The sequence below is a fragment of the Macrosteles quadrilineatus genome, unplaced genomic scaffold (genome assembly GCF_028750875.1).
Source record: "Macrosteles quadrilineatus isolate MER2022 unplaced genomic scaffold, UCM_ALF_1.0 Scaffold_6__1_contigs__length_79288215, whole genome shotgun sequence".
In the NCBI taxonomy this organism is placed as follows: Eukaryota; Metazoa; Arthropoda; class Insecta; order Hemiptera; family Cicadellidae; genus Macrosteles; species Macrosteles quadrilineatus.
This window is the reverse complement of record NW_026542599.1, coordinates 62,220,028-62,244,946: the sequence shown is the minus strand read 5'-3', so window position 1 is coordinate 62,244,946 and position 24,919 is coordinate 62,220,028. Positions and strand designations below refer to the sequence as shown.

Here is a 24,919-nt window from a genome sequence, read left to right as displayed (position 1 = left end):
CATGGGTAGTCTTCTGATAGTGTAACATAAACTACTTTCCCTATGTTGATTGAGATTTTTGTTGCATTGTCAAATTATTACATGGATACAGTATTTTCGCTATGCAACTTCTAAGGTCCTATATACTTGGATTTGTGAAAAGTGCTGTCAAATTTTCAAACTAATAGGCACATAGTACACTTTATACTTACAAAATATGTATTAAAATGTTTTCTCAACTACATTTGATAAATAAGTTTTAAATATAAAAAAATTAATTCGTTTCGAACGTATTTCCTCAAACGGCTTACAATTTGTCACAAGAACAATATCAAAACGACAGAAATATTGTTGTGGAGGGAACCGGAAGTAGATATCAGCTGAGTGGGAGTAAAACTCAGTCAGTCTCTGAACTTTGATATGTTTATGTCGTGAAGTGTTACAGTATAAGGAAATCAGGTAATCAACAGTTATACTCAATTCAAATAAATTTATCGCCTTGTTTTTGTCAATATGTTAAGTTATTTTCGTTTTGAGGATTACGCAATGTGTAAATGTTTTGTTTTTCTGGAGTTAAATGGCGTTGACCAATTTTGTTTGTTTTACTCGACCTTTTGGCAACAATTTAAGAAAAAGAATAAGAATATTTTTACTAGATTACTATGAGTTGAGCTGTTTCGTTATGTGCTTACAACCTGCGAAACATCATATTTTCAACAGCTGTCTATTATTTACTACCAAAAGTAACATTGTTTACAACAGAAAATTTTCCACTGTCAAAAACTTCAAATATTTGTTATTGTTTTATCAACAGTATCAATTTTCAACAACCAAAGTAAATATTAACTTTAAATTGAAGGCATAACATAAAAATTCTATGATTTTTGTAATGAAGAAAAGAATTATTCTTTGTAGTGTAGCTAAAAGTAACGTTCAAAACACGAGTGAAAGTGTGTCTATACATATTCTCGACCATTTAAAGTGTTCGATAGAAGTCCTAAATTGATATAATATTCTGATTCTGATAGGATATTATCTACTTCATTGTATAATTTCATCCGATTTAGTTGATTAGGTACCAAGCACATACTCATATAATATCAGTTTAGATTAGTCACTGCTATAATTAAAAATTTAATAATATAGTTAAATTATGTAGTTCCATCTAGTTCCTTTTATTTATCGTACTGCACTAAGTAGCCTAAGAGTTTTTCACCCCTTTCCTGTATCAAAATAAAGAGAAATCATGTTATTAAACTTTTCTTCCTTTAATCAATGGCGGTTGTGTTTGTCTATACTATTATAAAAAAGAGGTGGTGTCTGTGTGTATGGGAAAAGTAAACGCGAAAACTATTGGTCGGATCGGGCTGAAATTCGGCATGATGATAGCTCATATTCCCGATTAACATATAGGCATATTCTTATTTCAAAAATCCTTTCGGGCTCCGCCCCAGTGGCTCAAACTCGAAAAATACTGGTCGGATTGGGCTGAAATTTGGCATGATGATAGCTCACATTCCCGATTAACATATAGGCATATTCTTATTTCAAAAATCCTTTCGGGCTCCGCCCCAGTGGCTCTGGAGTTTCCCATGTTAACCTTATGAGAAATGAAATTATTGAATCTTAACAGATGTTTCAACTAAACAAGTTGGTTCTGTTCTGTGATGTTCAATAGCATTAAAGTTACAAGGATTACCAACAGGGTGCAGCACTAGCACTATTATTTCTTTTACATTTATGACAACAGCTAATTTGCAACCAAAAGGTGAGTGAGCGTAGCGAACGAACTTCAACCTGGAGGCGAGTGAGCGTAGCGAATAAATGCTCAAAATTTAAAACACGTTTTATTGTCAATCTAATTTAAAGTGTAATGAACCAAACCCAATGGCAGCTAGTCATCATTGGGCCGTGCGGTCAGGTATTTAACATGTTATTACACTCATTTGCATCTGAAATGTTTATCATTGGGTGAGTTTCGCGGGTAATTTACCTCTGACGTCATTAGGACATGTTAAACTGACCGATATCATGTTTGCTGACTGTAACACCCAACATACAACATCCAGCCTGTCTCGGTCACTCATTGTATGTTTTGTGGTAGGTATTTTGTTTAACATCAATAAATGTACCGCTCAAACATTAGCTTGGACAATTATATATTTTTAGATCAAATATAAGGACAAAGAAAGTTTTGTTAATATTTTACATTTAGCATTCCTGTAGAACTTATTTAATTTTTAATTGTTCACTTAATTTAAAACTTATTTGAAGTATAAATTAGTAAATTACCTACAAGAGTAACACTAAAAAGGTCTCTGTTATAGTGCATGAAACACAGAACTTATGTGAAAATACCAACTTCAATACTCATATATCCAAACAATATCTATTTTAATCAATACAGTTTTCTCACACTTGCACTGTTAATAATTCAAGTTATTATTCTTTTTCATGGTAGTTTTATTTTATTTAATTTTAATGGCCATTTAATTCTAATTACTAAGACATTTGACGATATCATTGAACAATACATCTAGTGTGGTAAAAATTTGAATAAATAAATATGTTTTTTAATGATCTAAAGCCCCAAAAATAATACAAAATCCATAAATATTTTTATGTATTTTTTATTGAAAACTGCAAACTTGGTTATATATTAAAAATTAATAAGGAATATTAAAAGTTTAAATTCATTCTTAAAATACGTGTACATAGTTAAAATGTGCATATTTTATTATTTTTTATTACATTTTCATATTTTACTTGATGATCTATTATTTTAACTTAATTTTAAAATAAAATTGATAGCATAAATTAAAATACTACGTGCAAGTAACGTATCTAAGCGCCTGCACATATGTCAACGTAGTTGGCAGTATTGCGATGCATCTCATGATGCTGTACTCAAACAGGCGTCTTTAAAATGAACTGTAGAAAAATCATTCATAATATGCACACAATTTAGAATTTCTCAATACAGAATACCAATAATGGTGGGGTTTATGAATAAATTGGCTAAACATATTTTACAAAAATGTAAAATTAAAATAATAATCGTGTACATAAAGGAATAGAGAGGAGACAAGAACATAATTTATGAAACAAAAATAAGTTAAAAAGCGCTAAAATATATTTTTTTTTAGATTCACGACAATCTTTCCTGTCAAAAAATGACACATTTATCCAGCAAAACATTAGGGCTCACGGATTTTAGATTTATTCGTGATGAATGATTTTCGTTGAAATTGAATAAGCAAAGTTGTCAACCTTCATAGACAAGTTGGATGGATGCCAAGTCTAACATATTACACTAATTTAGACCCGCACTGATTTACAATCGGATGCGTTTCTCGGCTTACTAATCAGCCGAAATGTGAACATGTTTAACTGACCGGTAAAACGTCATTGAATGGATATTTATCAGCTCAATATTAAGGTTTGAGGAAACACTTTTAAAGGGATTTTTGAATTGTAAACAGGTTTTTGTTTGTCACGCTTCTGAATGTTGTTATTTTGGCAATATTTAAAACCGTTGATTTCTAGGAAGGAGTACATGTATTTACAACTTGTATGGTTTACTAAACGCACGTTTTGATTGTTTGTTGTGTAAATACATTTTACAACCAAACAAAAATCATCTAATATTTTTATGACCTCTTATGATGCATAGACGGGACAGCTTAAATGTTCTTATGTCAACCATCGATGTTGAGTATATTGTTTTACAATTACTATCAATGGTATAATACGAAACATTTATATACTTTTTGTGGTTATGTTTTTGTGTATGTATTTTCTGCAATTTTTGTAAAAGAACTGTCAAACCCCTGATTTGTTTATTATCCATCGTTGACCTATTGTAAGATAGCATCATTGATATCGTAATGATAACGAAATACCCCCGCCGCAGCAAACCTGCCGACTAAGCGAATTTCCATTCGTCAGAATTGATTTTCAATTAAATCAATTTAAATAACATTATTTTCTAATGAGTAGGTTTAAAAGGAAACTAATAAAGTTTGTTTTTAGTAACATATCAATATCTTAGTTTAAAATAAATAAAATTGCCAAGTTTGTTCAAACTATATCCATAAACAAGCAAACTACAACATTTTACAATGTAAATTTTCGGTTTTTTGAATTTTCTCCGTTACCAATAACCGTACAAAAACAATTTTGTATACTAAATTATTTGTTTTTTATGTTCTTTATAAAAGTCTAGAGAGAAATTGGGAAATTTGGTATTTTGAGGATCAACAATGAGATGCACCAATTTTTACCCCATAATGCTGGTTCGTGATAATAGCTACTTCCCTATAGGAAAATTCGCTAAAACGACAACTAGACTCAGAATGAATTTATGGATTGAACTACTGTATTAAGTTAATGTATTGAAGACGAACACTACGACTAAACGGCCAAGCATTTAGTCAATATTATCATAAAAATTTACTTAAGAACACAATCAATATGTCTATAGTGTATATTGAAATAAAATACATCGTAAAAATATACTATTACATCTTAACCGGGTTGTAATTTACCTATTTTGTTAGTGTATACTGGAAAATAGTTAGATTTTTTTAATATGTATAAATAGGGTTATTAAATATCCGCATAATCGTGATTTTCGACAATTCCACATACTGATGTTTTAAAATTGTATTTAGTAAATGATATGTTTCAACATTAAAAACTGCTACAATGTATTATTTAAAACCATGTACACATTTAAACGGTTATTACAACACATTTTATTTTAACACAAATAGTGAACTAGCTCAAAGTTATAGGCCTATACCAATAATTGTTTGCAAACCACAAACATGTTCATTAACACCCTTATTATGTTTTTAAATTGTTCGATTGGAGTTTTATTTAGTCTCTTTGATAATTTATCAGTCGTGTAATTCAAGGGGATGTAATTAAAGGAAGTAATTTATTTTCACAAGTCAGGCATTAAGTTCAACCATCTGATTTTCCTTTCATTGATTTCATTGGAGTTAAATCGTTGGTGATTTTACATCCATGAGGATCTGTGAATGTATATTCATAGTACTGTATTTAGTTAACATAGATTTTATAAGATCCAAGATTAATTTCTAACTTCTACATTCTTATTGTGGTAGTTACCACAGTATTAAAATACACGGTATCAGCAATCTGACACATACTTTCTCCCAATAGCTTGGCAACAACCGTTACTAAGCCATGAAAGTAATTATGATATTTCATAGGTAAAATCACAAAAATTGCATTAACTTTAGAACCGTGAGTTTTACAGGAATGGGGAGGTGCACTATTTTGTTTAGAATTATAATTAAGGACAATAACAGACGAATTTCAATCAGAACAGTTTTTTTTGGAAAAACCCATTTTTACGTTTTTCATAGGTTTTTATTGGAAAATAAAATAACTTACAATAAATTTTGAACCATACTTTTTACAGTAATGAGGGGTTGCACTATGCTTTTAAGAATTATAAGTTCAAAAATGTGCTGGAAAATAAATGAACTAATACTAGCTCTATGAGGAAACACATTGATTGAAACAGTTAATTACTTGCACAAAACAAGATTAAGTTGGAATTAAACTGGTGTAATTGTTCCATAACAAAAACAGACATTAACAGTGTTTCATGGCTAGCCTAATGATAGGAAGCTAATCAGTTTGGATGAACAATTAGAATAATCTGTGGTTGGATAAGGTTATATTGGTAATCTAATAATTAGACCAGAATCTGTCTCTGTTTGTATATTTTGGTGTTTGTACAATGTTTTCCGCAATGCTGTACTGCTTTGGTAAATAAATAATACCGTACATTTTTAATTTTATACTTGACACATACTTTCTCCCATAAGTTTGTCAACAACCTTTATCATGTGTAAGCGGTGAGAGTAAATATACGGAAATGGGATTTGTACAATTTTGTTCAGACATTAAAGGACTATAACATACTAAATTTTTATCAAAATCGTTTAAGCCATTTGTGGGAAAATCCGATTTTACGTTATTTTATGAGGTTTTTATGGGAAAATAACATAATTTAAAATAACTTTTAAACCAAAATTTTTACAGAAATGGGATTTGCACCATTTTGTTCAGAATATAAAGGACCATAACATACTAAATTTTTATCAAAATCGTTCGGGCCGTTTTTGGGAAAATCCTATTTTCCCGTTATTTTATGGGGTTTTATGTGAAAATCCACATTAAAAATAAAAATTTCTAAAAAATAAAAAAAATCTCAAAATTGTAATGACCATAACATACTATGTTAAATCAACACCGGATTTTTTCTAAAATCCTATTTTTCGTTATTTTATGGGGTTTTTATGGGAAAATAACATAATTTACCATAACTTTTGAACCGTATTTTTACAGAAATGGGATTTGTACCATTTTGTTCAGAATTTAAAGGACTACAACATACTAAATTTTTATCAAAATCGTTCGGTCCATTTTTGAGAAAATTTTATTTTTCCGGTTTTTTTATGGGTTTTTATGGGAAAATACCCATTAAAAATCAAAATTTCAAAAAAATGAAAAAAAAACGCCTGGAGATACCATGGATTAGAACCTCCATACCAAATTTCATCGAAATCGGACCACAGGTGTAGTCTCTAGCTCTGTACACATCCAGACACACACACACACAGACACACACACACACACACACACACACACACAGACATCACTTCGAAAACCACTTTTTTGGGTCCAGGGGGGCCCAAAATGAATATATCCACTCAAAACTCAAACTCGAAAATTTTGACGAAAACAATACTTTCTCCATATACTATATTTATATTTCAATTCAACGAAACGCAATGTCACCTCACAAGGTTGAGGTGATAAAAGGCTACGTGCCCAACTGTTCTTCACGAAAGACAGTTACGTGAACTGTCTTTTTCAAGACAGTTCTGTAGAAGGGTTTACTCCATACCACAGTCCTTGTTTGTGTGACCAAGGCTGTGGGAACCTCTTTCCCTTCAGTGGTTCTCATTACATTACACTTCACTTAAGAGTAATTTGTATCATACACAAATTTTAAAAGAACAAATCTGTAACACATACAAACTTACCTTATCCACTTAAGAAAATTTTTTTATAAACTTTCTTTTTTTCAATATAAAATTTGTTTCTACCCTTAAAAAATTACTTAATGGTTTTAAATAACAAATTAATAAGTTCACTGCAAAAATTGTTTAGGCATTGCTAAGAATGTAAAAAATTGGCTAGGGAAAGGGTCATATAACACAGAAATATCAAAACTAATTCACTAAATTCATATAAGTTTGAATAACATTTAATTTATTATGTGGGTATTAATTATTAATTAATTATTTTCAAAATTTAAATTATAATATTAGTCTCTGCATAACAAAGTTCATTGAGAACCACTGTCTTAAAAAATTGAGTGACCTCCAAGATGGTGGAGAGGTTGACGTTCCTTTGGAGGCTTTTTTACTAACATCCACTAGTCACACATCATTCCTACAAGTTATTTATGTACAAAATATGAAAAATTATTACTTTTAACAAAATCAAAAAGCAAATGGAAACTCAACTTTATTTTTGCCAATTTAGATTTAAAATTTTTTTTAATTGTGATGGAATTTCATGTAAACTTACATTTATTCAGACAAACCAGCATGACTGATATAAAATATGACTTTTTTTATTGTATTTAAAGATTTTATTGTTATTATATTTACAGATTTTATTTTTTATCATTGACATGTAAATTGTTGATGTATGTCTTTTAGAGTTAGTTATGTTAACAGTTATATTTAAAAAAGTAATTGTTACTAACTTGGTGCATTGTAGCTGTTAGGCCTACTCTAACAAAACCAGCATGATCGGACCATATTAGCGAAGCTATAGGGCATTTTATGTCTCAAAACACATAATGTTCCACATTCTCTTCAAACTATGTTAAAAGCTTAAAAAATTTAGTATGAATATAAATTTAAAATTTCCATGTTATTCTTATAAATATTGTAAAATGTTGTAGTTTAATCGTTTATGGATCTATTTTTTATTATTAAGTATGTTACTAAATTGAATTTTCTTGTAGCAGCAAGTTAGGTACTTGTTAAACCTATTATTTAAATAAATTTAATTTAAAATCAATTCAGGCCAATGGAAATTCGCTTAGACGGCAGGTTTGCTGCGGCGGGGGTATTTTATAGTTTTGTGATGTTACTTCTGTTGTTTACAGGATTATTACAAAAAAAGTCCAACAATTTTCAAGCTATTTTAGAATAATATGGCATCTGATTCCTTCTTGTAATCGAATGGAACATGAATTCTTTTTTTTCTACCTTCGTTTAATATTTTAACCTCACTGATTAAATCTTCTGTTTTATTTCCGCCATTGTTATTTAGTTAGACTCTCTCGATGGGATTAGTCTGGTAAAGATAGAATGTTTAAGGTTTTGCAGTATATAATTAAACATCTACTTTATCTTAATTTACCATCGAAAACTTATAAACCAATGTCAAAAATATCATAAAATCAAATAACATTCTTATAGGACTTAAGTAGTAATAGCAAATTAAAATTTATAATTAATATTTGTTTAAAATAAAAAACTTCATGCCTCAAAATCCACCCATAACACAACTTATGACATATGTTCTAGAGCTTGGTGAAGTGAAATGATCTGTGAAAATCAATAATCGGAGTTTGCTGTATTTAAACGTCCCGTAGATTTGCGGGTGTGAATACTAAGAGGGTTTAATATTTCAAAGTGGAGCGGTAAATGCAATCATTAGTGCAATCATCACATTAAAAGCGTTTAATTTAAATTTACTCATGAGTCTTGAACGCATCATAAACACTGTTAGTTATGATCGATCTCAGTTCATGTTCAATTGTTAATACTAAACTACTCACTCCCGTTGAATCAAAGCTGGGTACTGATCTGATTTATTTGACTTTTCCCCCATAAACGTAAGAAGTAGATAGGGATTTGTAAAAAAAAAATATATATATAGCCATATGCGTGACGGGTGTTTAGATTTGTAGCTAGAACCAACCGTATATCGTTGGAACCAACATATAAATTGGGTGTATATTTTCATTTAAAACTATTAAATGCAGGTAAGAAATGTTTGAAGAACAAGCGATCCACGACAATTATAACGATTGATCTATTAAATCCATTAAGAAATCTTAAGAAGAAAAATGAAAAACTTTCTGTGAGTAACGTCAGTTCAAAATCGGTAACCAGGATAAACAGATTAAAAAATGTAGTACATTTAGTAAATTGTTCCCACTTGTTGGCTGATTTTATTTGTGGATAAAATAATTTTGATGATATTAATTTACATTTTGACAAGAAAGTAAAAATTCGTGACTTTTTGAATACGGAAAGTAATTAAGAGAAACGTCTTATAACACTTAAAAGATATATTCACGCTTATACTGTTACTCACAAGACGGTAAATATACAAAAAAGATGGTAAGTGGTGATCGATTTCGATTGGACACTCCAATCATCATCAGACCCAATAGGCGAATGACAAGAATCTTGAATGGCGTCCCTACTTAAAGGGGTCACCACTTACCATCTTTTTTGTATATTTACCGTCTTGTGAGTAACAGCATAAGCGTAAATATATCTTTTAAGTGTTATAAGATGTTTCTCTTATTTACTTTTCGTAAATTTAATAACACGTACAATGCTGATCAAGAAGTTATTTTTTTGAATACCTCCAACCGTCCAATAAATGGTTAGTTAGTTCATGTTTTGTTTAATGGGTACGTATTGGTTTATTACACGTATAGAATATGCATAACAATTCGTCAAAACCGGAACATTTTAAAGCGTACTCACGTACCCCCGCAACGTATATGAAAATATTTTATGGAATGGTGTTATTGCTTCTGGGAACACTGAAACTTAAAAACATTGTTGTCCTGGACATAGGTTGAACATCAGCTGTAGCGTTATAACTATTTTGCTGCAGTGAAATGTGCTCAAAATCTTTGTTCTGTATTTGATATCTGATTTGCCATCTGACAATTTGTTATTATTATTTTTACGAATTTCTACCAATTATAAACATACTGCGCACACATACAGCACCTTGGCTGTGAGCTAACTTTATTATTATAGTACCAGGAGACCGAGCTTTGCTCGGATTTTATTTAAACACTGAATTTATTAGATTAGTTATTTGGCTAAATTAAATACATTTAGTTTAAGTACGGTAATCAATGTGAAATAATTTGAGATAATACTAAGAAAACATATCAGTACACCTTTATAAATAAATTCATAGATTACAATGAATATTACCTATATCAGCTCTTTTTTAATACTGCAACTACAAAAAGGTATTTACGATAACATGGACACTTTCAAGGGCTGTAGGTTGGAAACTGGATTTTACCAGGCTTGTGACCAACTCCAATCGATTTCTCGTGGCCAAATACCCCACAATAAACAAAAATATTAAACGTCCTTGGACGAAAATAAAAGGTCCGTACACGCACTTGTTTTAGAGTAATTCAGCACACTTGTCGAGTTTGAGTCTCCTTTAATACCTGTATAAAAGTTAAGAAAATACTAATTATCTTATCTTTATATTCAAAGATTAAACAAATCCTTAAGGTGTACGTGTAGTTGTACGTTTATATAAACAAACGTGTCAGTAACAATAATATTTAAGTTGAGCTAGGGGATTAATGTTTCCATACCTCGTCCTTTATCAGCGACACTATTTTCATGATGGTTTTACAAAAGTATGATGTTGTGATAAAAACGTTATGTCAACATAAAGTTCATTTAACACAAAAAAAAAAAAAAAAACAACTCCGAACTCAACTTTTCTGCAATGCAGAGCCGGGTGTTAATTTGTGTGTACACCAAAACATGGACGAGTGAATTCACACAGCTGAACAGTTAAGTTTAATTGGGTAAAGAGCTATCGGGTGGACCAAATTACTAACAATCCATTAGACATACTAGGCACCAATGGAAATATTATAATGGTCTTAAAGAAGATTGGAAACAGTTTTATTGAGATTACTTTGAGTTGGGCTTTATGAAATTTCATTTTTTGTTTTGGCATTTTACATAGTTGGAAGAATCTACGTAAATAACATGTCGAGTTGAAATAATATAGGTACAAAGAAAAGAAAAAACAATGTTGAAAACAATTGAAAATGTAGAAATGTTGAATGAATAATTTTTATACAGTAACCTAAAGGAACGTTCAAATTAATGGCCACAGTACAAACAAAAATATTACTCGATGAAAAATAAAACACTTCTGATGCTCTTTAATTATGTATTATGAGGAAACGGATAAATGAAAGAACTATTTATGCGTCTGCTGGGAAGTAGAATGTTAACAAATGATTAAAATGTAGAAATACAACTTGGTAAACGTATATGTTTCCCTATCGTGTTGATAAGGAAACATACTAATTTTACTATGCTATTTATTTTGAAAAGTAAATACAATTTGCTTAAAGTTATAAGAGCAAAGATAACTTCCTCCGATGCCAACAGATTTAACATCCAGTTAAAATTTATAAGGATGACGTCGTCAAAATAAAACAAGCGTGTTTAAATGACGCAACTGGTTGTCAAACAAAAGTTTTAACGACTTTGAATCCGACAAATACGCAAGTTGAGTGATGTGAAAGACAATTTTCTTACAAAAGCTTTTTGCTTGATCTTATAGATCTGATGAAGTCGGTTCAGCAAATTATGTAAATACTTCGTTTTAAGGGGTGCTAGAAGACATGTTCTATACATTAAACATTCTTCCTTACTGTTTTTAATCCTTATGCGATCAGATTGTTTAAGCCATGGACCTGATGGATCAAGGTCCATCAATACCTTATTTCTAGTTTATATATAAGTTTATTTCTAGTAATGGGTTTTAAACTTTCAAAATATTACCCTACAATCAACAAGACCTACCTAATTAGCAAAGTAGTTGTAGTCCTCTTATATAACCAAAAACTAATTATAGAAAATTTTGTCAAAATTTACCCTGGGATAAGGGGGGAAAAATTAAGCAATCAAATCACTTCTGCGGTTCCGGATATAGAGCACAAAACAACACAAATTTTACAGATTTTGCTATGAAAATCTTTCTGAAATATCAAAATAAATGATATTTTAACCATCAAGCGAAGATAAGTGTGGTGTGATTGAGAAGGCTTTAGACTTCTCATCCCATTGTAAATTTTGAAGCTCGTTTTTCGTGTCTAGTTCATGTACGTTGACACTGGTAGACAAAATTTTGTTTCTATTATTATAGGGTTATTTTCACGATTTGTGCTTTACTGAGTAGTTATATAACCAGGAGAGCAGTTATTGTTTATGATAAGATCGTTTTATTTGGTTAAACGAGGATTTACATGACTGAAATAACAAGAAACAAATTGTAAACAAAATACGAGTGCAGCGTGCTTATATTGCTTTCTCAAAGACTATGATCAGCTGTATCTATAGTTAATACCATTAACACCTAGCCAGAAAAAACTGGGTCGAGTATTAAAGAAACTAGAAATAAGTGCCTAAGAATAGCTGAAACAATTGGTCAAAGCAATAAAATATTCTCAGCTGGGTGGAGTCAAGTTTACTGTAACGCATAGTTTGCATGCAACGTTAGGAAATGTCAATTATTTCGGGGACCTAAGGGACTGCCTAGCGTATTGTGAGTATCACTATGGAGATTATAACGATATCTATAGTAATATTTACGTAAATGTAATTTAAACTTATTTTGGGCTGAGTAAAGTTTGTCCAAACACATTGTTCGTATAACGAGATGTTGATTTAGTGATTTGAACTTCTTCACGTTGCGTACCAGCCTTTACACTCCCCTATAATATTAGGGACCTTGTGATACCTGGCAGTGAATGTGTTAGCTGAAGTGACATATCATCCGAAAAGAGCGTATTTTTCATTTGAAGCTTAGTCATTCTCACTTATGTTGAATTGTGTAAAGTTTTCCGTAACGTATTGTTCCTAGTAGTAACTTATAGTAATTTCCACGCCAATGACCATGTTGTTAATTTGACGATTTCAGTTACCTCAATTTAAGGTTATATTTAACTAAACGTAATTTCAACGCCAACGACCATGTTGTTAATGTGACGATTTCAGTTACCTTTAGAACTGCCGTGACGTATGTAGTGCGAGCATCACTATGGAGAATATGACGTCAGATGACGTAGAATATCGACAAATGTTTGCGGTCGTCCTTCTGGCACTACAATGGAAACACTCAGAAAAAAAAAAAAAAACACTTAGGTCTATTGACCCAATTTACCACCTTACGAAAAAGCTACGTATTCACTATTGTTTCCTCCACTTAACTCTCGTAACTATCGCCAACGTCATTATTACAATTAATATCATAGTAAATAATTTATTAAATATAAATTCCCTTTGTATATTTACTGTTGCAGTAAACCTAAGTAGAATTTAGAGTAGACCTAATACTATTAACTTTCCTAAGAATAAATACCTTTGTAATTATAAACGGTTTTGAAATTAATCGAATAAAGCGACTGGAAATCGGCTTATCAAGCTTTGCTACAACGGAAGTAGTTAAAAAAATAACCTGACCTAAGGTGGAACACAATCAACAATATGCCTTTGTGTTCTGTACAAGATATAGATAACCCCTAGTTTAGCACCCCTAGTTCTGTACAATATGTAGATAATGACGTTGACACGATCAAATTACTATTAATCATTTTAATGGTGACACGAATGACTGAATTTATCGCTTCACCTGTAGATGAAAACCCTCTTAACATTCACACCCGCAAGGCTACGGGACTTTTGAACGAGGCAAATTCAGTATATTGGTTTCCATAGATAATTCCACTTTGACAAGTCCTAGAATAAATTTGAAAAGCTGTTTTGTGGATGGATTTAGATGCGACGAGTGTTTTAATCAATCTATAATTGCAGTACGTTGTAATACACAGTAATTATAGTACGTCTATAACACATGTACTACCTTTATACCATAGGACACTAAACTGCATAATTTTACTAGAGGATTATTGCGTTATCATATATGAAAATCTATTAGTTATCGGATTGATTCGAACCCAGGACCTTTTTAACCAAAGCCCTGTGATTTACTTCTAGACCAGCTTGGTCCTTAATCCCCGTTATAGTACTATTACTATAAAGGTCTTAGTAAAAGCTGTTTCTTAGAAAAAGATTTTTACGTAGAACGAACACACTCGTAGATAAAACAATATTATTTTTATTAAAGAAAAAAAATCCTTTGAGCTTTTACCTTACCGCTGTACTCAACCCAATCAAACCAACAATGCTGGAAAAAGCTACAATGTAACCTAAGTAAACTCAAAGTTTATATGTATACAAATATAGCATATTGTATCATATTAGTTAGCAAACATCCCAAGATTCAAATCTCACTAGTTACCAATGGCTCTTAACCAACCATGTAATATTTTTGTGAGGCTTAGCTCCAAGTATTGTGTAAAATAGCACTATATCCTAGTGTTCATATATGTAGTGTGTATATGTAAATGTGACACATTGAAAATTCTTTTCAAATAAGGGGTCAGGAGAATTAAATTCCCGAAACGTCGTGAACATTTTGTTTTATTCATTAGTTATGGATAAAGTTCAAAATCATCTTCCGAACAACATTGATAAACATATACCACAAACACATAAAGCATAAAAGAATAAAAGTGGACTGTTTGTTTTATAAATTTAATACAAAACATTGATGATTGAACATTGATCTGGGGTTATGTAATACCCCCCCCCCCCCCGATAATGGGGGGTCTGGGGATTTCCTTCCTGGAAAAATGTGGAATTGAAAGTCTAAAAACGTATTTTTATACGTACTTGAGCTCTTAAATATGCTCAAGCTAATAGTATTTATGTTAGCTAATAAAATATAAAATATTTCGGGGAGGAGGGATATATCCCCTCATCTCCCCCTGGGACCGCCACCGATCAAATCTATCAATGCCCTACAAAACATTGTACATACGCCGAATGGTAACAGAGACAGATTATGGTCTAATTAGTCGTTTACCAATATAAACTTATCCGACCACAGATTATTATAATTGATCATCCAAACAGATTAGCTTCCTATCATTAGCCATAACACACTGTTAATGTCTGTTTTTGTTATGGAGTAATTAATTACACGCAGTTTAATTACAAATGTTGTAATGTGGAAGCAATTAACCGTTTAAATCTATGTGTTTCCACATAAGAATATTATTTGTTTACCTATGTCGTAACAGTAGACTGAATGTATGTCTTGAGTAGATCAGGGTAGGCGACTTCTGTCTAAATGTGGATATAAATCCCCCCAACAGTGGATTTATTTTATCACGTGATTAGGTGTCCACATTTTATATCAAATGTCTAGGCCCATTTTTATATGAGAAAAAAGAATAGGCCTCTCAATCTAAATGGACTATCTTAGTATTGAAGAAATCCTTTACTAAACGAATAGTTTAAATAAACGTAGCCACTTAAAAATATATATCTTATTCTAGTATGCGCACTGAACATTTTAAATTATAATACATAATTAATCTAATTGATTACAATTGTTAGTCTAAAAAATGTATATCTTCGGCACGTATACAGTTTATTCACTATCAGTATTTCACTAATAGGCATAATAATAACTCTATTACAGTGAATTCTTTTTTAAAATAGTTCAGTTGTATGAAAATGTAGAATTAATCAAAACCTTAAGTGATCTTATAAATTCGCTTGAAACAAAATTAACAATTTATGATGGATTTACGTTTACTAAGGCTCTTGGTTTACAAACTACGAAATGTTTCACTCCAATGAAATTAATGAAAGGAAAATGAGGTGGTTGAACTTTATGCTTGAATTAGGAAGGTTACTTTCTTTAATTACGTTCTGTAGATTAACACGTTTGATAAATTACCAATGAGACTACATAAAACATCTATTAATTGAAAACAAAATAGTAGTTGGTGTTGAATTATTTGTGGTATGTATATATATAAAACAAGGATTTACGGACTATCTTTGGTATATGACTTTGAACAAGGTCATATTTTGCCAAAAACTAAATATTTCATTATATAGATTTGTTTATTTTTTATACCATAAGGTACTTTAAATGGTTTTGAATTACTTGTATTTTTTTGACTCGCATTATAGTAAATGGTTTTAGAATGTTGGTGTTTTATTATGTTATGTACCTAATGTTTGGGTGTGCAATTTCAGGGAAGTAAGAAATTTCAATATTACCAACATAACCAAAATAAAGAGCTTAAGAATCCAAGACAGGGTTCTACTCAAATATGTGCGACAAATGGTTTCTTGGGAACAATGACGATATTGAACGAATACATTTCCGCTCAATGACGTTTTACCGGTCAGTTAAACATAACATTTCAGCTGGTTAATAAGCCGAGAAACGCATCCGATTATAAATCAGTGCGGGAAATGAGTGTAAACACAGCATCTATCAATCCTCATTTGAATTGAGTCTGACAACCTGAATGATTCAAATTTCGACGAAAATCATTCACCATGAATAAATATCAAATTGGTAGTCTCAAGTGTCAAGATGGAGAGCGATAATATAAGCTAAATATTTTGTTTAAAATGTGTCATTACATATCTTGTCTCATTTGGAGGAGAATGAAATGGTACTGATTTCCAAGAGGTACCTCTAACTTGGTAGCTCTAAATTTTTGGTAAATATATTTTAAGCCTCAAATTTTTGAACATATAGCGCAATTAACTGCTTGAATCTTCTACAATGTTTCTACCTACCAATTTCTCCTATGACTATTAATGTAAGTAACCTAGAGGTCAGATATTCTCTCATACGCACCCTTATACATTTAAGACTATCTAACTATCTTTTTCGTGACAATTAGTATATTAAGGCTATTTATCTTCTACTCAAAAGACTTGATAAGGAAATTAAACAATGCTATCGTATAATAAATTTGTTGCAATGTGTTCAAACTATCTTGTCCCACTTTTCTACATTATTTGCAACTGCATGGATATAATATGTCTATGGAAATTCAAAACAAAGCAAATTAATTAAACCACAGGTGATATTGAATTTGTGCCAATAAGTTAAACAATTTTGAAAATTGAAAAATTAATTCATTTTTTTACTTCAACTAACAACGTTTTGAAAAACCGTTAAGTCAACAATAAAACCCCTTCCGCACAAACAAAAACAACTGAGAATTCAACATTTCTGCAATGCGGGGTCGTTTGTTAATGTGCAAGCAGAGGGTAAAACATCGAGTGAATTCACATTTCGCTCAAACACCTGAACCGTGATGTTTGGTTGTGTAAGAGCAATCGCGTCGAATAAAATTTTAAGTTCTTTTGATTGATGTGGGCAATACAAGCTTTTATAAACAAAATACAAATACTATATTCGTAAAAAAACCTTCGAAACATTGTTATTTAAGAATATTTTACCTAACCCGCCATGTTATACTTCCCTATCCCAAGCGTGATGTATATAACTTCCTTACTTCTCAAGTGATGTAAAGTATCAAAAACTCACTCGGTGATGTAAAGAAACCCATTTAAATAACATTGAGTGCTTAACTTAAAAAATATACCTCTATGGAGCCAACGACGTTCAACGCTAGAAATCAGCTGTGCGCTTGAATGTTATTGTTATGCTTTAAAGTATTTTCCTAACCTAGCTTTTGTTTGTAAAAGAACGTTACTGATAGAAGATGAGTGAAATGGATAATGAAAAATATTGTACGTAAACCCATGTATATTGTCGGGTCAGGTAAAATCTTGTACGTTACACGTTACGCAAGAGCGTGTTTACATCACTTAGGTGAATTATGCAACTCGCTTAGGCTCGTTGCACAACATTCACCTGCGTGATGTAAAAACGCTCTTACTACACTTGTAATGTAAATAGCTATTACCTAAGCTTGGTTAAATTAAATTTATTTTTACTTTCATACCTTAGAAATAAATAATCTACGTAAAAAACATGTTGAGTTGAAATTGGATGAAAAGAAAAATACCCCCGTCGCAGCAAACCTGCAGACTACGCGAATTTCATTTACCTGGCTGGGTTTCTACTAAAGTATTCCCTAAAAATTGTCAGATTTATTTATTATTTAATTAACATTAATTGTAGTGAGTACTTAGGTTTGCTGCTACAGGGAAGATATTGAGATGTGTTTTTTATTGAATAGCCGATAGCTTAGTATTAAATAAACCAAATTGGTTTTAAATATATCCAAAACAAGGAAATTATAACAGTTTATTTATTCTCCATAAGAATAAAATGGGAATTTTAATTTTACAATTGTTTATATTATCTTTACGGTTCAATATACAAAACTATTTCGTGTTTCAAGCTCCACAAAATTGTTTGGAGAGAAATTATGAAATTTTGTGTGTTTAGTGTCAAAAATGGGGAAAATAAATTATTGATCCCTTAAAACCCCCTATAAACCCCCGTTCTCATAGTCCGATTATGCAGGTTCGCGAACTCGTTAAGAAAACTTTAAGGTATGTTGTTATTAGGCAACACTTGAGTTAATTGATTCCTTTTCCCTATAATAATATGTTTTACCGAATTTCCCACTAGGAATAAGCTATTACAGTTGGTAAGACTTGGACCCGGGACTGACTTTAATCTTTATTTTGGTGTTCCCAGAGTCAAAAACACCATCCGTTCAAATTATATATATATACATATTTCGATTCTTTGAATAATTGGCGTTTTTACCTACAAATCCCGCTATATAAATTTCGCTTGAACGCCACAACGAGGAACCTCGCCACTTCTGGCATAATTTGTAAACCTACTCCATTTGCAGCTCTGTAGCTGACACGTACCACAGAAAACGTACTACTATAGTAGTACGTTTTCTGTGCACGTACGCTTCGATACGTGTTTTTAAACATTTTAAAACTATCGAACCTCCCACCTCATGCCAGATAAGGTCAGTGATACTTTTTTTATTACAAACATATCCGATGCCGACATTTATCTGTAGACGACTGAAGGCTATGGTTCGAATGCAATGAGTGAGGATAAAGTGCGGAAATGGATTATGGAGTGTTAAAATGACCGTGAAATCCCTTTTCTTGTATGATATTCTGTGAAAATGAAAAGTGTGTGTACCCATTAAAAACACTATTCATTTAGAAATGAACAAATTAATGGCCATTTTTAAACTCCTAGCCTATTTCAGCACTTCCTCCGCTGAGGTTTAAAGCATACGTTTGGGGTTTAAAGCATATCAGATTCGGTCACTCGAAGTGACCGGATAAGAGGGGGACTACTGTTTAAAGACTATTTAATTTTTTAACATGATACATTCATTCCACTCTCATCCTAAACTTATCTGCGCCTTAACCCTTCAACGCGCGAGTTTTTTTAATAAAGACCAACCCTGCTGCGTGGGTTTTTTAGGCTTTCCAGCAGGCTCGGAACATTTGTACAATATTAAACTTTACTCATCTGGGCCTTATACTACACACTCTGGTGCGGCCGCACTATCACCAGATGATACCAACCCTCCAAGAAGAATGTTTATTCCTCCATGCAGTGGAGCCACGTGACTCATGTTCCGGTGGGAGACGTGGGAGAAACCATGGGTGACTGACAGAAGAGAAGCGGTGGAGGCGACAGGTCGGATCATGATGACGAAGATGGAGTCCTCGGAAGGACCATGGCGAGATGGCGAGGAGTCGCAGGTAGATACCAAGGGCAAGTTTCAGCTTAGAGTGGTAGTAACCCTACATGGCAAGGGTGGAAGTAGTGTGAACGAAAGCTGCTCTAAGTATTGGATGGATATAAAAAAATGCGATGAAATGGTAATTTTTAGTGACACTGTAAGATGTTGATCGTTGCTACAATTTTCTCGCAAAACGAAAACTGTAAATAGAAGACTTTAAAGATCACAAATTTCTTTCGTTTGAAATACATATTTATTATTGATTGATTTATTCATGTTTCTTCTAGCCTGTGAAGTGTAGTATTAGAAATTAATGTTTCACCTATTGTACAATGTTTGGTAAATCAGTGCAGCGAACTAATAAATATTGACTCACGAATTATTGAAGGATAAGAAAGAAATTATTTATAAATTGATGTTATCGATTTAGTTGAAGCAGTTTAACGTTGTGAAAATATCTTTATCGGTGTCTGTGACTGAAATTACAACATCTTTTAAAGTTTTATCATAGAGCTACAATCAATTGACATATCATGAAATAGCGATATGGTCCTGCTCGTTTAAAGCAAACGTTTAACTCCCAAACGTCGATTATGTGTAAATTAGTTCCGATAGAACTTTAGTTCACATACACTGAATGGCGGGTGGTAAGATTAAAGGCACTGAAAACAACAATGTCAAATTTCAAGGTCACACAGCAAAGACACGACACAACCGTAAGGCTCTAGAAGGCACTGATAACACTCAAGGTCACAGCTAGGTCACACAGTGAAAGGCACGGCACGACTGGCTGTAGCTGGCTTACCTGAGGCGATCCATAGCCTCGCGTGAGGCTAGTATCGACCTGTTGTAATGAGGCTAGTCCTCGCCGACACCGCCACACCGTGTATCACACGATGTACGATGCGAATGTGAGATTTACGATGAAAAATGTAACATTAGCCATATAAGAGTATTTACAAAAAACTATGTTCAATGTACAATGTCTGGTGTAATATGAGTAATGCACTTTGCTTGATTGTAATGGTTTACAATATAATGGTCTAAGATGAGCGATGTATTGTATGAAATTCATGATGTATCATGAAGTAGCATCTACGGTGAATGTACTATGACGACGTTTGATGTACGTTCTTCGATATAATAGTATTTAATGGGAGATGATTGATTTTAGCTGTACGATGCACCATGCACAATTTTAGTGGTGTACGATTTATGATATATGACATGCGCTATACGATGATAATTTAAATTTACGATTCATGATTTTTGCCCATGTGATATTAGATTTTTTGGTATCTCACAACTGCCTCATCCTACCCAATAGCCTGTATTTAATATTTTGTTATTGCAGTAATTATACATTTTTATTTACTTAGGATTCTTTGAGTCTTACTAATGTAAATACCAATTATGCACTTGATTTGGATAGCTTAGTTTATTTAAAACTGAACTTAAAATGTGTTTCATTCTAATCAGTGCTTCTATCTGTAGGATGTCTGATTTAGATGTGAGCAGGGCTACAATTAAAAATGTCGCACTCTTGCTCACTGTACATTTTTTATTTATTTGTTCAGATGAGTGTCCAGAGTGCTGTGCCTCGTCTCAGGACTGTAGTTACTTTAGGGTGTATTGTTCTGGTCTGCGTCTTCTACTGGGACGTCATCATTCTCAACAAACTCTACAAATTTAGACGTGCAGCGTCAGCCTCTGGTCTCAAGTAAGTAGTTAGTTTTAAACCAAGCATATTGCTTGGTAACAAATCGTGGTATGTTTGATATTTGTAATGAATACAGAAAATTTCTCTTGACTTAAGTACAAGATATTTAATGTACAGATTTAATTTAATGTAAAAATTAAAAGTAAAGACACTTTCTGAAGATCAGAAGACTTCAGAAGACAATTTCTGATTACCCATCTGGGTCTCGCATTATCTAATTGATTGATGTTCAAATTAAGTAAACATCTTTTGTTGATAGCTCAATTCATACACATGAATACTACCACCTCTATATGTCTTGCCCATCATTCCCTATATTAGACTGAACCCAGAATTATTTTTTGGAAAAATACGCAAGGAGTATTATAATACAGCTTTATTTTACGTGAATTGAGAGAGATAAAATAATCTGCCACAAAATAATCTGAATACCTTCCAAGCTAACTAATATTTTACTGAGCTGGTTGTGTAAATAAACTTTTACTTTGCAGAGATCCTTCTTTCGGATTGTCCTGGGAGTGTGTGGAAGGAGACTATGGGATAAAAGTGTGCCAGAAAGTTATGAAAGAACAATCATCCTCATCGATGTCCCTCCTATCTTGCCAGATGACTTGTTCTCCAGGAAGAAACATTTGGCCGACACCCACAGGGGAAGTAAGAATATCCAACACTACCGCGTCGTTCCACCCAAGAAATCTGAATATAGAATTTGAACCTGTCAATAATCTTGATCTTGCCATTCTGCTCAAGAAGGCTGCAATACGTTTTCAAGAGAGAATTGTAAACATGGCGACGAATTCACACGCTCGTCCAACAGTAATGGCAGTAAACGTTGATATTAACGTTAACTCAAACAAATCAGAGGGTTCCAAAATAAACATCGACGAAAGCTATAAAATTATTATCGCCCAAAAAGGATTGATCTTGAACGCAATAATCCTAGCCTCGTCGTTTCAAGGAGCTCACCATGGACTGGAAACATTGACTCAACTTATTTGGTGGGAAGAAGATGATCACATTTTAAAGATTATGAATAGTGTTGTCATCAGTGACTCTCCAATATTTACGTATCGTGGTTTAATGCTGGACACAAGTAATGATTTCATTCCTGTTGCATCCATTTTAGACACTGTTAATGCCATGTCTATGAGTAAGTTGAATGTCTTTCATTGGCATCTAACGGGATCAAAAGGGTTTCCTTATGAATCAAAGAGTTTTACAAAGTTTACAAGTGGGGTGCCCTCTAAGGAAGTTTATACAGTTAAGGATGTTGAAAATGTGGCAAAGTTTTCTGAGGAACGAGGAGTGACAGTATTGGTGGAAATCGACTTTCCGTCTCACAACAGTCAAGGATGGGATTGGGGTGAATCAGAAGGTAAAGGGAATCTTTCATTGTGTTTAAACGCTCAACCATTTTCGGAATTCTGCGCAGAACCACCCTGTGGTCAAATAAACCCAACAAACAAAAACACCTTTTCAGTTCTCGTTGAATTAATAAAGGAGCTCAAACAAGCAACAAAATCGGGTTTAGTTCATCTTGGAGGAGATGAAGTGGATTTCCGATGTTGGGAAAGCTCCGAAGAAGTGACAAACTTCGACGTATACATAAAAAAAGGTGTAATCGGAGTCTGGGAGCACTTTTATAAAACATTGTTGAACGAAATGAAAAACGAAGTAAACGTGAAAAATGTTATTCTATGGTCCAATGATTTCCTAGAGGAATCAGATTTCTGGAAGACGGTCAAACAAGTTACTCCCATAGTTCAATCGAAAGGTCCTTCTACGTCCGGAGAGCTTGAGAGACTGGTGAAGAAGAAGTTCAATGTAATAGTGTCTTCGAGCGACGCCTGGGATCTTACTCAGCCTCAGCCGTGGATGCCGGTGTACAACTATCATCCGTGGTCCGAGTTGAGCCAGGTTGACAGAAGATTCGTTCTTGGAGGTTGTGCTATTGTATTCACAGACCTTGTAGATCACCACTCTCTCCGGCCCACAGTTTGGCCTGCAGCCGCCGCCATGGCAGAGCGACTTTGGACAGATCCATCGCCCAACAACCCCATGGACCGCCTGGCAATGTTTAGGGAGAGGCTGGAACTTCTTGGGGTGAAGAGCTCTCCAGTTGCACCTCAATGGTGCTTACAAAACCCTGGCCAATGTTTGTGAGAGTGTTACTCAATTGTAGAGGAAATTGTAGAGGAGACTTAGACAGGAGTGGACATTCAACGTAAAAGTTTCGCTTGGATTCTGTTGGTGTTCTATTTTTATTACTTGAAGAAAAAAAACACTAGATCATGTAATATTAAAAAAAAGTCGGGCAAGGTTAATGTTCCTTTTAAATAGCTATAGAAAATTAGTACTATTCCAAATTACTGACATTATTTAATCTAACTACACTTCAAACTAAAAAATTTTTATTTGTGCAACTAGTGAGCAATGTGAGCAATTGACTCACTCAAGAGGAGGAATGGTTTCTCGAGTGAGGCACTTGCACTTTGCACTCGAGTTGCACATTATATTTTTCATACAGATTACCATAAAACAAATAAATTGGTAAAGAAACGTAACATATTTGTACACAGACATGAACTTTTAATATGAAATTTAATGATACAACAGTACAACAGCTGACCAGCTGATTTACAGCCAGTGCTGCCAACGTATTTCGCGCGCACACGACCTTGTCTGCTTGTTACGCGCTCACTATTTCGTGCCTTCACGTTGCAAATCTGGAGTGAGCCAAAGTAATTAGAGTCAGACAATGTTAACATTGTCTCACTGATGAGCAAATTGGCCACTTTGCTTTCTCAAATCAGTGAGAGAACATGTACATTGTTAGGTAACTGTAGGAAAAATCATTTTCTTCCTCTTTATCACATCCGATTCTGATTTAGCGGAATTACAGGAAATGTGATGTTGTATATATTATTTGGTATTGTATCCGTTGTTGTTGTTGTTGTTGTACGTTATGACATTGAATTTTGGATACAGAAGTATTATTAGTCAAAAGTTTTGGTTAATTAAAGATAACAAATTCTGAAAAATCAACATATACAGTATAAAATTGTTAAAATGGAATTTGCCAAAATGTGTTTTAATATACTTTACTTTGTTTTGTGACTTTATTTACTTTAAAACATCTAAACAATCGTTTTCAAGGGGAGTGATGCTTTCTTTCTCTTTCATTGCCCTTGTACTTTTTTAATATAATTTTCCGCTAAAATAATGCTATTTGTTAAATTGTTTCTTCTTTAACGAGGTTACGTTAAACATTAATACAATCCAATTCACAATAACAAGCATTATAGGGTATCCCTTTCACCATAATTGCTCAGATATATTTAAAATGAAATGGTTGAACAACATTTCGTTAAACTGCCATCCTAACTTTGGAATGCTAATAACATCATATATTTGTGGTAATTAAATATTCAAGTAAACTTTTCAAATTAGGGAAGATTCTTTACATTTTTACAAGTTTAGGATTAACACCAAAA

General features: G+C 32.7%; 1 protein-coding gene across 1 annotated transcript; it reads left to right on the top strand.

Moving 5' to 3' along the window:
• Positions 1-392: 392 nt before the first annotated feature.
• On the top strand, positions 393-23,013 carry LOC128997564 (uncharacterized). The gene is made up of 4 exons (XM_054423202.1): positions 393-438; positions 21,283-21,425; positions 21,917-22,250; positions 22,957-23,013. Exons 2-4 carry the CDS (start codon positions 21,283-21,285, stop codon positions 23,011-23,013), a joined length of 534 nt encoding a protein of 177 aa, XP_054279177.1. The 5' UTR covers positions 393-438.
• The last annotated feature ends 1,906 nt before the right edge of the window (positions 23,014-24,919 follow it).

What these genes read in the sequence shown, in the direction of transcription:
- LOC128997564 (XM_054423202.1), top strand. Translation starts at nt 21,283, where the DNA reads ATGAGTGTCCAGAGTGCTGTGCCTCGTCTCAGGACTGTAGTTACTTTA. An exon ending in GCGTCAGCCTCTGGTCTCAA is followed by an intron (nt 21,426 to 21,916) that starts GTAAGTAGTTAG and finishes TTTACTTTGCAG; the next exon opens with AGATCCTTCTTTCGGATTGT. An exon ending in CTCGTCCAACAGTAATGGCA is followed by an intron (nt 22,251 to 22,956) that starts GTAAACGTTGAT and finishes AATCGGGTTTAG; the next exon opens with TTCATCTTGGAGGAGATGAA.